This window comes from Pagrus pagrus (assembly GCF_965226575.1).
Source record: "Pagrus pagrus genome assembly, chromosome: 18".
NCBI classification, from domain to species: Eukaryota; Metazoa; Chordata; class Actinopteri; order Spariformes; family Sparidae; genus Pagrus; species Pagrus pagrus.
Window position 1 is genome coordinate 16602953 of NC_140202.1, and position 15751 is coordinate 16618703.

Below are 15751 nucleotides of genomic sequence, written 5' to 3' on the forward strand. Positions count from 1 at the left end.
CTGAATCAACAGCTGTGCTGATGATGAAAAAGATTTGGCAAAGACAAATTATGCATGAAAATTCAAAGTACTGGGCATCCGGTGGTCCGACAAACCTATTTTGATTCAAACCACGCAGGGCCCTGTGTTGCATGATAAATGTCCCTCTTTCTCCCCACGTTTTGTGTCCTCATTTTTTAAGTTAATAATAATTAATGACTTCGACTTTTCAGTTCAAAATGACAGCAAGTCCTTTAATTAAACCCTTTACAGTGTTGTTGATTTAGTCAGGTATCCACAGCTACATGTACATTGAACTGTTTTACATTTTTGAAGGAATTCCTATTAGATAAGAAGTGCAATACCGCTCTCAAGTTTGCCGAAAGGGCTACACCCAGCAGCCTGTTAGCTTAGCTTAGCTTAGCATACAGACTGCACATAGTGGGAAACACAAGTAAATCATTTTGCATTCGTCTGGTGTTTAAAAAAGGTTTTTCCGACTGGGAAATTCACGTGAACAAAGTCCTTCACGTTCAGGTCGGAAGGACTCCGAAAGTGGTAAAAAATAATGGCACACTGAGTGCCAAGTTGCCTTAGACGTGCTGGTAGGCACTGCCCGGCAATCCCACTATGACCACAAGACTCTCATCAAAGCCTTTGAAGGAATGGGATGTCAAACTATTCCTTTAATCACCATCAACGAAATCTGTTTGTTTTTTGGTGTCTGTGTGTAGACAAGCAGGCATTCATATTTGTTTTTGTGAATATGGCAGGTTGATATTAACGCTCTAAAATGCTGACTTTGTCACAGTGTGTCTATAATGAGTCATGGCGGTTCAGCAGCTCGCAGGATCTCACACGTTTAAGGTGTAAAACTGAGATGTTGAACATTCTGTCCGCTTTCCTCCCTGGACACCGATCGGAGCGAGTGCTGCTTTTCAAATTGAGGCATCATTCTTTCATCACTTTATTTGACCCAGTGATGCACTGCTGACTCCCTCTGACCATGTTACTGGTCTCCAGCTGGTCATTTCCAAGTCTTGGTGTGTGCCAGTTAGAGCAAATGAGCCGGCAGGGGCTAAAAACAGCACAGAGAAGCAGCTGATCCGCTGAGCAACAAGAGCGAGGAGGGGTGACCTACTGTCAGAGATGCATTTTTTTTTTTATGTTCAATTGTTTATGATCCAAACAGATTTTACAAAACAAGCTCAAATTCCTTGAATTCCTCCAGTGATTGTTGCAGGGATCAAGTTTACTGAGTAATCTGAGTTTATAACAGATGCACAGAGGAATATATGCATTATACATAAAGAATACGGGGCCAGAAGCCATCATCTGACTGTTGTGTTTGAACAAACTTTCTCTGACACGTATCAAACATACAACAAATGTAGAATCACCAGTCTTCTATTCGCACAGTTGGCCTGTAGCGAGATGTTTTATTTATACCATGGGCTGGTTCAGCCAAGCAATCTGATTTATTAACGAGCGGTTCCAACCGTGCTGCTAATCCCCATAAAATATGGCTAGCCAGGTTTCATCGGTTGCCATGCCAATTCCTAACAAGGGAGCTAGTTAGCGGTCGCTGTGTTTCTCTTCTGTCTTTGATTCGCATGTATTTCACACTATTCTGAAGATACTTATTATACTCTTGAGGACTTTCCTCACAGTATTTATGAGCACTTCAGCAATGTCAGTTGGATGCAATATGTCTCGCTCTCATTTAATCAGATATTTTTTTGTCTTAACCAAGATTTTACGCAAACCTCCTAATCACATATCAACTGTGGCAGTGAAAGATTTTTGGAAATCCAGTCTGAAGTCAACAACAAAGAAATATATACATATAATATCACCAATGTATGTACAGTAGAGCATATTGGCTTCTGTGTTATCATTTATGAATGACTCCCACATGATACTGGGGGACCATCTGGGACTCACAAACCGGCTCTTATCAATTTCTTATCAGAACGTGACTGAGCTGAGTGAAAAGAGAAGGAGGAGGAAAGAAAACGGGGTTAATTTCTATTACATTTCTGTGACTCTGAGGCTATTCAGGACCTTATTTTGATCTGACCAGTAGAAAAAAAACAAGGCTGACAGTTTCCTGAAGATGCTTCTGAGATATTTTCTTGCTCAGGTAGCTGATGGATGCCAGTTGTCACCCATGAGGAGCCGGCAGACTAAAACAAGGCCACGATGATGACTTGCTCCAATTACCAGTGTAAAATGATGGATCTGAACACACCATGCTGCCTGGTGCTAATACCCATCAGGCTCATCTGTAATCCCTCCTCATTACGCCTTCACCTCATTTTTCCATTCATCACTTCTTCTATCCTACTTGCACTTTTTGCAGGCCAAAGTTAAAGGAATATTTTGACATTTTTGTAAATATTCGTACTTGCTTTCTTGCCGAGAGTTGAATGAGACGATCAACGCCCCTCTGACGGTTAAATACGAAGCTGGAGACAGCAGGCTATTAGCTTAGATTAGCATAAGGACTGAGAACAGTGACAAGACATCCCGGTTTGTCCTCCACTGTCCTGGTTTCAAGCTGGGTGTCCTGAGTACCAACAAATATATGTAAAACATTCAAATGTCCTGGTTCGCACCATAATTAAAATAATAATTATAATATTTAACTTGTTTTCAGTGCTCACACTGACCTTTATCGTGTTCTGTCCCACTCATTATCCCAATATAAAAACATTAACAATGCATGATTTGTCCGTGTCAATCAATTAAGCAGTCCCTGTCAAGACTGTTGCCAGTCTATGAGTCAGAGTGTCATAGGCTATGACGTGTGCGGCTCTTACTGACAGAACCTGTCATTATGCTAACAGTTAGCTGTCATTCTGTAGATAAAGTCGGTCTTTTCGAAAGAGCTCCAGGAGGCAATCTCCTTCCTTTATAAAGATCTTTTGAAAGGTGAGCTCGGCAGGTGTAATCACCTGTGGTGTGTGAATAAGTGCCTGCATAAATGTGTGGTACACTTTTGAAAAAATGGTCGCCTGAGGAACAAGGCAGGAATCTTTGCTCAGGAAACAGTCACATACTAAAATTTAGCCACATTATGTATTTTTGACACTTTGGTTTCTAAACAAGATAAAGCATATTGATTAGTGAGCTTTAAAGGTGTTGGTAGATAGGTTCACACAATAATGAAATTTGCGTCAGTATCTGCTCACCCCAGTGCTGGTGGAAGGTCCAGGTGAAGTTTTGAAGTCCACAAAACATTTCTGGAGCTTCACAGCAAAACAGCTTTCTCCTTATCAACTAAAATAGATGGGGACTAGTTTTTTTGTTTGTTTTAAATGGAAATAAACATAAAATGGACATCATACAGCACTTACTTACAGTCTCAGGTAGCCACAAGAGGCTTTTTAAAGCCAGAATCGTTACTGTAGCTGCTGAGCTGCACGTCAAGGGTGTAAATAACTACTTTTGCTTTTCCTGTGAAGCTCCAGAAATGTTTTGTGGGCTACGAAACTTCACCTGACTTTCCATCAGCACAAGGGTGAGTAGATTATGACTGAATTGTCTTTTTTGGGGGTGAACTAATCCTTTAAGACAGAGACAGGCTAGAATTGTCCGTGTCTAGTCTTCATGCTAGCCTAAACTAACCACCTGCTGGCTGTACTTGTAAGCTTATCAGTGCATTTCCCAAAATGTTAAACTACTGTAATTCCTTAAAGCACTTTGTGGTTCAAGAGGGATTTAGCTCAAAATGAAAGGCAGATTAAGAGATATTTTAGAGTTAATTTCATATCTGATAGATGTTCAATATATTTTAATCTGGCTAACAGGGAACATTTTAGCTTTAACACAACACGGAAAAAGCAGCAACAGGTTCACAGTGAGAGGCAGCGCAACACTTAAGTGCTATCAACAGCTCCACTTATGGACGCAATTTACTTTGCATCACAAAGCAATCATGTTTAGAGGGCAAAGCCACTAATAAGGCAGAAACACTACAAAAGGCCCAAAAATAGAAACAACAGGGTGAATTCAATGGAGCTGCAGCCGCTCTTGTGGAGCTGTTCCTGTTGTGACTCATAAGTGTTAGTTTTGTGTCTTGGTGACGCGGGCGGATGCGTGGGCGACACCGGGGGAGGATGGGTGGGTGGGTGGGAGCAGCAGATGCATCGCTTGTGTTCCCCCAGACCCTTGTCATCCACTCAGTCTCGGCTTCATTCAGCTGGTTGTTGCTACGATACAACATGGGAGATGACACTCGCACTGAACACGCAGGCAAACACAGGAAAGCTGTTACGTTCTTACGCATTCTGGGAAATCTTTTCTATTTCTGAAACAGTTGAAGTGTCTTGCGCACAAGTTTGTATGTCGTTAAATCGGGATCATGGCAGTAGTGGTTAAATTAAACCACATTAACTATGTCTGACATGTTTATTACAGTGGCTTTTCTACGCTAAATGAAGAGGATGGTTAGAGTTTGACAATAACTGGGTGATCTGAGGAGCTCTTGGCACTCAGGTTTACTTCCTCTCATGTGGATATTGAGGAGCTTGGGAGCTGTTTTGTTCATCATAAAACTCAGAGCACTGTGCCTCTGGCATTTCCACAGTTGAGGGCCATTCAGCCCAGAAAACTATGCAGCAACTGCATAACCACACTAAGGACAGTCTTTTGTAAACTCACTTGTGTTAAATGTACTCGAACCCAGAGAGCAAAATGTGTTAATTCAACTTTGAGTGATGGTCAGACAGGCTGCTGTGAGGCTGGAGATGAAAAATCTACTTGGAATATTGGACTATACAGAGATGGATGACAATAAAGTCTCTCTTATCTCATGCCTTAGTTCACGTTTATTCAATTGTCTTTTGCTATCTGGGTAGCTACGAGTGTCATCTGTTCATGTTTGTTTATTTGAGAATCCCCATTAGAAGAACATGGATGTGTCGTCATAGTTTACCATCCATAAGAATACAACACAATTGTGTTTTGTGTAATGTCGTTGCGTTTCCTGCATGTAGTCTTCTGTTTTCTGTAATGTTGTGTTTTGTAAAATGTTGTTTTCTCTAATGTGGTTTGTGATATATTGTCCTGTTTTCTGACATTTTGTTGTGTTTTGTGAAATGTTGTTGTGTTTTTCATCAGCCATGTCAGATGTACATGTACATATAGTTCATTCGTAACGACCAAAAGGAGCTGCTTTATTTTATATCTTGTGTTGCCAACATGACACTTTGTGCAAATCTCTTCTCTTAGATGATAAAACCATTTCCCTGCACTTCCAGCACCAACATCACTTTGAACTTGGGATGCTAGCGCAGCATTTTAACACGTGAACCACAAATGAAGGCATTTCCGTCACTCCCAGGAGGATGCAAATATGGCAATAAATAATACCTACTGTGACATGTTTTCTGTAACACCTGCTGAATGAGAGCGATGGCTCTCTTGGAGTGATATATGGTCCCCTGGTTTCGCTTCAGCTCAGCTGTAGCTCAGAATGCAGCGGCGCTCGACACATTTGTCAAATCAATTTATCAAACCCAAAAACCCGAACAGTGTTTCTGCCCAAAGTAAAACTTCATCTGTTTAGATGACACAGGACAATTTTCCCTCCGTGAAGGGAAACCAAAAAGCAATTTCCTTTGATCATATTGTCCATGAAAGAGACAAATGTGCAGCATTAGAAAATGTGTTGTCCGTGTCCAATGACAGGTCTCCTACTGAAGAGCCTCCAGCAACGTAAGGAGACAATGATAAAAAGCTCTGTGGCTCAGAGATACAGAGGAACCACGCTGACCAGTCAGGATGACAGATACTCTACCTGTTGGCATGTTTCTGCTGCTTCATTGCCACTTATCACAGAGTGGGAACTTAGCTGGAGACACCGCCCCATGTGGTGGGACTGGAGTTGCACAAACTACAGAGACACTGCTGTAGAGACACATCTTCAGTTGGGATAAAGTAATTGACTTAAAATGTTCCAACACAGCAATACTTAAATTTATAAAAAATAATTGACATGTTTTAGCCATGCTCGCAGGATGGCTCTTGGCAAAGATGGTCTGTCAGTCAGTCCGCCGCTTTGGTCCAAACTAAATTTTCCCAACAGCTGTTGCATGAATTTGCCAGATTGTTGTCCCTGGAGGACGAATCCTACAGGCTTGGTGATCCCCTGGCCTTTTTTCAAGGCATCGTCATGAGGATCACATTTTTGGCTTTGAGAAAAATGTCCCAACAACTGTTGGATTGATTGCCATAAAACCTGGGACAAACATTCAACTCTCCCTCAGGATGCACTTAAAACAAGTAGGGGACAACATATCACTGGAGTTACTACTTCCGGCTGCTAACTACAGCTGCTGCTGGCTAGTCAGCTCAGATAGAAGTGCAGGTGTGCATTGGCCCGCCTCAGCTGTAACGTTAGGCTAGGCCTAATTGTGTGCAAACGTTAGCATGCTAATATGTGAAACTAATACGCTAATATCAGTATTTTTATTCTAACCCACTTCAATAGCAAACGCACACCTATTCACATCACACTGCCTCATTAGGACACTAAGTTTTCATTTCATTTTACTACTTTGTTGTGAGAGCCCTTTCAACAGCTCCAGGGAACCTCCAGAAACTGCTTATTCATATGTGCATTAAACAGCGTTGAAATTATTTTCATAAGTCTTGTTGTGATAAAAATGTGCCAATGTCACTTTGAACTGAAGGCCTGTATTTAAAGGCCTGTATAAAAAGCCTAATTTTGACACTGAGCCCTATTAATTGAGCTCTCCACAGACATCTCCCTGTATCTAAAATAGGTAGGAAGTCCATTGTGGAGGTGAAGAGGGACAAAGTAGGCCAAGGACTCTCACAGAAAATAGACTGTGACTCACTGAGGGGCTGGATCATCTTGGGAAAGGACAGGAAATGGGAAAGAATGTGGGTTAACAATAATCCTGAAATTATGCAGGCGTGAGAGTACAGGCCCCCCGTGGTGTAATGAAGTGATGAGGTAATACATGTTATCACTGTAAACTTTATCTAGCTACATATATGAAGGCTAAACGATCAAATGTTGATGGGTAAGTACATTTACTCAAGTACTTTTTCTTTACTAGACTATTTTCATTGTATGCTGCTTCGTCTTGCCCACTACATTTCAAACTATAATGATGTGTTTTTACTAATTAACCCTACTTCATAGGTAAGCCCTTCACATATGAAACATACCCCAGTTTGCCCCATTGGATCTTATTTTAGAAGAACGTACTTGTTTGACTTGTGCCATTAATTACAGATGTTTGTCAATTTAAAAGATAATTTTTCAACCTGAGAAAGTCGCAGCTTGTAAATATAAAACTGTGAAAATACGTAATTATAAACAGTCGCTTTAGTGACATCACCAAAGCCATCAAATATATTTATATAAGAATCTGAATGGTGCCAGTCTGGATAATGAGCAGTTTTTACTTAGGTACTTTAAGTCCATGTTGCTTATATTTGTATTCTTTTACATTAATAACATTTTGATTGCCAGACTTCATACTGTGGTGTTGATATTTTTGTTTAAGTAAAAGATCTTAGGCCTTCTTCCACCACTGGTTGATATTACACTGAAGGTAAAAGTAAGCCTACATCCTTCTTCCTCTAACAGTATAGCTACTTACAGCATACACGTGTTTTGTTTAAATTGTTGAAATAAAACCTGTATGTTTATAGTAATCTGAGAGTTTTTGAGGGGTATGTTGGAATTAAGACGCAGCAAAACTGAATTAAACATGCTTGATTTTGTTTATCTGCGGTGACCCTGTGTGGTGATCATTGGAACTGCATGGGGACGCCAAAAGCAAATTGTTCCCACAGACCAAACATAGTCAGTCTCAAAACATCAGCCAATCTTTATTTACAAGACCTTACATGACAAAAAAAACCCCAAACAATGGTGGTGATGGGCTCAATCCTACACAGAGGTACAAGGGTGAGAAACAACAAATTTAAAACAAACTGAAAATCTTTAACTAAATTCAGTTGGCAGAGTATCTCAAGCACAGACACACAGTTAATATACCTAAATTCACATATAGTAGTTTTGTCAGTTACTGTGTTTGTTCTTCATCTCTTTGTTCAATGAGGAAACTGAGAAGATCAGCAAAGACAAGGTAATGGCCATTTCTAGCAATACAAAACACTCTTTAACTCAACTGCATACAGCGACACACAGGTGGGCACGTTCTTGTTCAATCCAAACAGGTAACTTTTCACACCGCAAAAAACACGCTAAGGATTCCCAGTCGTGTAGCGTAAATACGACATGAAAAACAGAGCAGGAGTGACACGTGGAGGTCAAAGTGAAAAACATTTGAACAAACATTCAGCAACACCACACACAACTAAACATCGTTTTTCACTGTATATTGGTGAGGTGAAAACATGGTAGAGATGAGGATATGAGGGCACATTCAGGAGAGGGCAGGCAGGCAGGCAGGGGTGGGCTGATTAAAAGAAACCCATGGCACTTGAACTAATATTGAGGGGAAAAAATCAGGCATTGGAGCAGGCAAAATATCTGTGGTAAGGCATCAACAAGAATATTGTTATCATGACTCACACTCTCATACAGAAGGATGTAAAAGCACTGTTACACATAGCTTAGTTGTCTTTATCCAAACTGAAATCTCCCCTTTAAAAGGATATGATCACCCAAAAATAAAATGGGGACAATCTACATGCATTCCTGTCTAAACAGACCTGTACACGCTTGTATCCGTTAGTTTTACATGAAAAAACAAACAATGGGTGCATATTTCATTCATCAGTTAGTGCTCATTCCATTTAAACAGCTCAAACTTCAAACTATATCATCAGCATATACTCACTCCTTTCAGTTTCGGTGTCAAAACCAGTGCCCTGTGGTTCAGTGACTATAAATCTACATGTTAATCACAAACAAGAGGACAGGTATTGAGAAGTGGAGCAAGCAATGTATAGTATATGATGCTGTGTGCGCATTTGCAACCTCACTGTACTGTAATGCAAATATTAAAACAGCAAAGATCGGAAGTTATCCCCCCTCCACACACACACACACACACACACACACACACACACACCCTGTGATAAGCTACAGTACATCTCTGCATCTGTTTCATTTGTACATTAAAATATTTTCAAGTATGTTAGAAGACTTCTTTACATAATTGAAAAAGATAAATGTTTGCATCTCTTCTGTGTAAAATCCAAAAGGAAAAAAAGGATTATAGCAGGATGGATAAAAGGCGTTTTAAAGGGACATTCTTCAATTTAACTCCTACAACTCTGTTAGAACTGTTTGGATGGACAATGTGCTATAACACAAACAAAAAAAAACACATCTAAAATCAAAACAGTCTGGAGAAAGTTCCTGTACAGCAGTGGAAACAGTCTACAAGCCTTTTTTTCCAGAGAGAAATAAAGTGGATGAAATATGTGATGCAGTGCCGAAACTGATTATTGTTACCCAGACTTGGCTGTTCCCCCTCACACTGCACCAGCACTGTGAAGTTCCCATTTGGTTTTGAATGTCTGGGACAAAGTGTTTTTTTGTTCTAACTCTGGCAGACAGCTATTGCCTCGGGTCTGAAGAGCAAGGTTGTGGATCCATGGGTACATATTCCACAGGCAAAGGCCTAAAAATAATGAGAAAGAAAAAAACAACAACTATAACACCCTGCAACTATCACCAACGATAACCTGCCACACGCCCTCAAAGGTTCTTTATACAAAAAGTAAAAAAAAAAAAAATCGACTATCTGCTATCCTTGTCCTGACTTACATGGAGCAGCAGGATCGGATATTGACGATAAACATGTGATCGGGCTACTTCCGGTTCAGAGAGGCAGTATCTTCTTCCTTCAGGACAAACTTTTTCCTCAGAGCTTCTGATATCAGAGTGGCAGAGTCCTCCTCTCTGAGAGACGTACAGCCTCTGTTGTACCTGCAATGACACCCACCCAACAGTACAAAACAAATCATGTAACAGCCGTTCAGTGTCGACAGTACTATAATAATCAAAGTGTGTATGAGAGGGAAGAAACTGTCATTTAAAACATGTAGAAAGGTTTTAAGAACTTTTAAAGCATTTTCAAGCTTTTCCAGCACCTTAGGAGATAATACAATCCATTTTGCAATGTAAACCTGCATTATTTATTATAAAATAAAGTATTCTGTATCATAAATAGATATTTGGCATTTGTTGGGCAGGCCGCTAAAACACTAAATCACTAGTGATTTAACTCTAGTTCATTGATCAATTTAACTCCTACAACTCTGTTAGAACTGTTTGGATGGACAATGTGCTATAACACAAACAAAAAAAACACATCTAAAATCAAAACAGTCTGGAGAAAGTTCCTGTACAGCAGTGGAAACAGTCTACAAGCCTTTAAACACTAAATCACTAGTGGTTACAGAAATGAAGGGCAGCGCGAGGCTGTGCCGGTCTGTTGGTTGTTTTTATTTGCATTCTTATTTCTTTATCTAAAAATGTAATTATTCAGTTGGGTAGTGATTTTTCATGAAAGCAATGCAGTTACAACTTCAAGCAGTTTCAAGAACTTTATCAAAAATCTGAGCACCAGTCAGTCACAGCATGGTGGTCACTTTAACTATTAATTCACTGAATTTTACAGAAAATGTGTTGTGACATGTATCATTATATTGATACAAAATTACCTACTCTGGGATCTGAGATTTTGGTCGTATTGCACAGCCTTACATAACAGTATGCAGCAGATTAGCTTAGTTTAGCTCAAAGACTGAAAACAACGGGAAACGGCTAGCTTGGCTCTGTCCATAGGTTAAATGATCGACCCACTAGCACCTATAATTAACACTTAATTAGTAAGTATAACTCTTTCTGTAAGTCTAATACATAACAAACAATGAGCTGTGTGGTGTTTAACTCATTGACAACTCTCACCTGTCTTTACTCATCTTCATGCGGTTCATGTCCTTCAGGATGTCCATGACATCAGCAAAGCTGGTGGACTTTGACAGCGACACTGTGTCCTCCTCTGCCTCCCGGAAATCCATGCTGGGTCTGTCCAGGTCAAAGGTCGCCGACGCTGTCATGGAAACAGGCGGCAGAGGGTCGGGGACGAGCTCTGACACCACAGACACCACGTCCTTCTCATCATCCTCTTCCTCCTCCTCCTCTTCTTCCTCCTCTGTGACATCGCTGATGACAAAAGAAGCGGAAGCCGTCGCAGCTGGCTGGTAGGGCACCGTCTCGAAAGGCGCCATGGAGAAGCTCATACTTGTGTCGTCAGGAGAGAGCAGGTCAGGGGTCAGGGGGTTGGAGCCTGAAAGAAAGAACAGTAGCAGGTTGGAGTTTGAGTTGGTGTTGTGAGAAATGGACAGGGCAACTGAAACTATCAAAAGCAAGCAGAGTCGCAATGCAATTTCAATTTGAATCTATCATCTGAATCTGAAGCTTGCATATCAGTACTATGCTGTTGTTTTCAGTAACTATCCTTCCAGGCACAATTGTACCTTTAAGTGACTACTGGGAACCTTTAAGTGTTTATAAAACAGTCTCATGATTCCTCTGATGATTATAAATGACTGTAACAGCAAACGTGACCATCAACGAAAGACTGCCATTTTCTTTAATAGTTATTATTAATGCCTGTGCTCGGGTCCGATCAAATATATCACATATAAAATCACATATAAATACATTACCTCATCGCAACCCATCCTGTGTCTCTCTGTCACTCGCTTCCAAAACAAAACATGCCGGCATGCGCCAACAAAGATCTTTGCAACAGATCGGACGGCTTTTGTCCAAAGGGGCGCTAGAATCAACAAAAACTGAAAGTTCCTCATAGTCACTTTAAAAGGAGTGCTATGTGAGGGTCTACAAGCTAATCACCCACAGTTATTTTTTTCCCCCCTCAGCAATATGTGATTTCTTCATGATACAAGCGTTAATGTGTCCCTTGAACGCTCAAATGCTTCCAGGATCACATTGTGGACATGTGTCTTCTCAAAGTCCGGACCTCGGTCCACAGCTGGACATCCAGTTCTCTGACCATTCAAGTTGTTTTCTGCTTGTTACTTCAGTAGGAGTGCACTACATGAGAATACTTACTCATGACATCCCTGCTGAAATGTTCAACTAGTGACACCCAATTGCCACTGAACTGTAGAGATTATGTTTTGCCGCTGACCTAGAAACTGATGCCAAGACATCTTAGTACCAAAGAGCTTTACGAGAATCAGGTCAGCTGACTTGGCAACAAAAGGATCACAGTCACATGAGGACAGTAACACAGTAGTGAAACATGGGCTCAATAAAACAACTTTAAATCTACACTGCTTGAAGCATCTTTATGAGTCATAGTGTGACGTATCAGTGAGGAGAGGGTCATGTTAAATGTGTCACCAGGCAATGTTTACACTGCAATTCTTGCTTTTGTTACTTACCAGAGTCAGTTGCCACGATCTTGGCGATCTGTGCGCGGAGTCTGCTGAGCTCGTCCTGCAGGGCAGTGGTGCGGTTCAGCGCCGTCACCCCGGGCTTCCTGAGCCCCTCCATCCTTTTGCCCTCGCGGCGGAAGTTGGGCACAGATGAGTTCCTGTGGAGCACCAGGAGAGGCGTTGGCCGCCATTCATGTTTCAGAGGACGGGTGTCACTCCTGTGAACAAAAGAGTACATCATTAGTATTACTAAACAGCAACATTTATTATTATCAAACTCAAAGGGTTGAGTTCAGCTTTTGAAGTAATGTTACATGTCATCTGATGCCTCTCCTTCCCTCTGCTCTACTTTACCAGCAGTTTGTTACAGGTACAGCACAATCTAATAGCACTGCAATAAATCCTATCTTTGTTAAGCTTATAATGTGCAGTTTTCACCACCGACAGCTGCAAAAATCTGCATAGAACTGAATCAGCATCTCTCAGACGCAGTATCAACAAAAACAGGACATTAAAACCTTGCACTGCATTTCTTTAGGCCGCACATGTGCATCCCACAAGTTGGGATATCAGAGAGTCTGAGATAATGGAGAAGTGAATTGGCACCAGTCCATAACTTTAGTGGTTGTCTCTTCGGGCTTGACTCGACACTTACCGCACTCTGGCATACGTCTCCTCTTCATCTGCGACAATCCAAGCTATGTCTGCCAATGTAGGAACCATAGGTCCATCCATAGGCCGAAGAGGGGACAAGCCTGGTAGTTCCTAATGCACAAGGACAATAATTAATAAAGTATACACAATCTTTTCTATTATAATAATAAGGGAATATAATTAGCAGATAAAATGTACTGTGCTGGACTTTTGGGATCTGATATTTACCTGGAAACATGCCCTTTGTGGAGGCTTGAGTGGAAGAGTGGAACCTATTCTTCTCACAACACTGCGGGTGGATCCATGAGGCTTATTCTGCCAGATAGGAATAACTTCCTGTAAGCAAATGTTTAACAAAAACAGTCTCTACACAATGCGTAATACTTTAATATCGGCACTTACACTGCAATTTGCATTCCTGCACAATCGTGTGTGAGAAAGAGTTTGCGGCAAGTGTCAAGTTAAACAGTGTTAAGACATCATCAGCCAGGAAGCAAAACTTACTGTGTCTGTTTCCATTCTGATGACGGGATATCTCATTCACTGGGAAGTTGCACACCAATTCTTGGTGCTAGCAGCGGCTTAAGATGGGACAGTTCAGAAAACAGATGCCATGTCGGTACGACTGCCAACTCCTGGGGTATAAAGTAGTGAGTAGTTTGAGCATCTGTGAGAGAAACAGGCAGGAGGAAAACACTATCATTTCACTGACATAAAACAAATAATCAAGAAATGACTAGATCAAATAATCATATTTTGAGGCATGTAACTTTATTTCAAGCAAAACACATGTGGTGGAGGTACCTTCTGAATGTAAAAATGTGCTTGGTTTTAGCCATTTAGTCTGATTTTAAACAGATGTTTACATTGCTTTGAATTAATAGGTGGTTACTCATGTAGCATGAGAGCTTTCGGCAATGCTGGCAATTACAATATAACCTACATTTATTATTTGATGTCAATGAAATCACCACATGAAAGAACTGAGTACTGTTGGGAGAAAATGGTTAAGCTAACGTGACAATACAAATATGTCTCTAAACAAGGTCCTTACTGAAATCAATTATCAGCACTCAGCATTGTTGACTTTATAAGTTATACGACCGGAGAATTAAATGATGAATTAATGAATATTAAAACCTGTCGAGCTAGCTAATGTTGGTGCAACTTTATCATCTCACGGTGATTGGCACAAACAGGGTAAAATCATCCGTGCTAAGATAGCTCACCTAGCTAACTATGTCGTACATTTAAAACAGCTAACTGTACGGTACCGCCACAGGCTGCATTAACTAACTTTGTGGTTGATGAAAAACAACATGATGAACGCCAGAAAGATGGCTTTAGTGCAGTGGTTGTGAACAGCTGTGAACAGCTTTGCTCAGCTCATTAGCCGGTAGCCAACCGTCAGCTAGCCTAGCAACACCAACAACGATGCCCCTGATTGACCCTCAACTGTTCTTCAACACCGCTAATTTTCAGTGTGTGTTTCGTTTATCTTCATTGAATGTAATTAAGGCTGAAAAAAGCGCAACTTGCAGTGGATTAGGGGTGTATCTGGGAAAGCTTACCCGTTAAAGTGCTAGCAAGACGCAGCTTCTCCTCTACGTCTTTCAGACTACAGTTGTGTTGTCGTTCATTACGCCGGAAACCCGTTCGTCTTTTTCCTGTGTTCTGATTGGCTGGAGCTCCATGAGCGTCATCTGTCATATTAGAATTTATACAGGAGCGCCCCCTGCAGGTGGAGGCGAACAGTGCTGAATACAGGCTAACGCATGATACATGGAAAACAACTGTGGAGTAAACTGTAACTCTACTTTGGAAAAAATATAATAATAATAATAATAATAATAATAATAATAATAATAAATAAATAAATAATAAAATATGAATGCAAGTTGACTTTCTTTGATAATTTAGTTGAAAAACAAGAGTTGAAAAATAAAATGGAATCAAAATATAGACCTACAACATTTTTCTACTGTTACCAGTATTGCAAAAATATAAAATTTCCGGATCTGGTTAATGCAAACGTTTTGTTTGGCAAAATTGTATATGAAACATATCAAATAGAGTGATTTTGATGAAGTATGAGTATATTCAGCTTAGATTTGGTTATTTTTCCTTACAGAAATGTTGGTCACACATGAATAGCACAAGCTGTATTTGAAAATCCTACAATAATTTCTATTTTTACTGTTTTTGGCAATAATAAATGGTGTATCTTTTGCGGTTTTCTTTCCCTCACATTCTGTTTGGGCTCCGAGTTAATATTTTTTATGGGTATTGGAAAAAAAGTATTTGAAAAATAAAGACATGATTCCAAAATTGAAGGAAACATTTATTACAGCTGGTTCATTAATACAATTTACTACCTCTAGGGCAGTAAAGGGTGTTTTTATTTGCAAAAATGTTTATTTGCAAACATCAAGGCTGTGAAAAAGACAACACTGTTAGTGAACAATACACATTCAATGAGAAATAAATAATATAGGATAAAATAAATTACAATAAACATCTGAAGTAAACCACATAATAAATAGAAAGAAAGAAAGAAAGAAAGAAAGAAAGAAAGAAACTGAGATAAGATGTCTGAAAACACAAGATGCTTCCCTCCCACCTACTTCCGCTTTCGCTGTATCTGCCGGGCGGGGAGGAACTATCTTGACAGTCGTCGCGGCGGCGC

General features: G+C 40.3%; 1 protein-coding gene across 3 annotated transcripts; it reads right to left on the reverse strand.

Moving 5' to 3' along the window:
• Positions 1-7832: 7832 nt before the first annotated feature.
• On the reverse strand, positions 7833-14741 carry mtfr1l (mitochondrial fission regulator 1-like). 3 transcript variants are annotated; one of them, XM_084381336.1, is made up of 8 exons: positions 14637-14741; positions 13570-13732; positions 13294-13401; positions 13067-13176; positions 12418-12629; positions 10910-11291; positions 9764-9925; positions 7833-9617 (listed from the first exon to the last, which is right to left on the reverse strand). In XM_084381336.1, the coding sequence occupies exons 2-7, from the start codon at positions 13603-13605 to the stop codon at positions 9808-9810; spliced, it is 966 nt and encodes a 321-aa protein (XP_084237462.1). In that variant the 5' UTR covers positions 13606-13732; positions 14637-14741; the 3' UTR covers positions 7833-9617; positions 9764-9807. The 3 variants fall into 3 exon arrangements, with proteins under 3 accessions (XP_084237462.1, XP_084237463.1, XP_084237461.1); XM_084381337.1 differs by having other exon boundaries at positions 7833-9925; positions 13294-13380; XM_084381335.1 differs by having other exon boundaries at positions 7833-9925.
• Between the last annotated feature and the right edge of the window lie 1010 nt (positions 14742-15751).

Coding starts and splice junctions, on each gene's coding strand:
- mtfr1l (XM_084381336.1), bottom strand. CDS start 13,605: ATGAGATATCCCGTCATCAGAATGGAAACAGACACA. Junction 13,177..13,293: donor CACAAAGGGCATGTTTCCAG/GTAAATATCAGA, acceptor CTTGTGCATTAG/GAACTACCAGGCTTGTCCCC. Junction 11,292..12,417: donor GATCGTGGCAACTGACTCTG/GTAAGTAACAAA, acceptor TCTTTCTTTCAG/GCTCCAACCCCCTGACCCCT.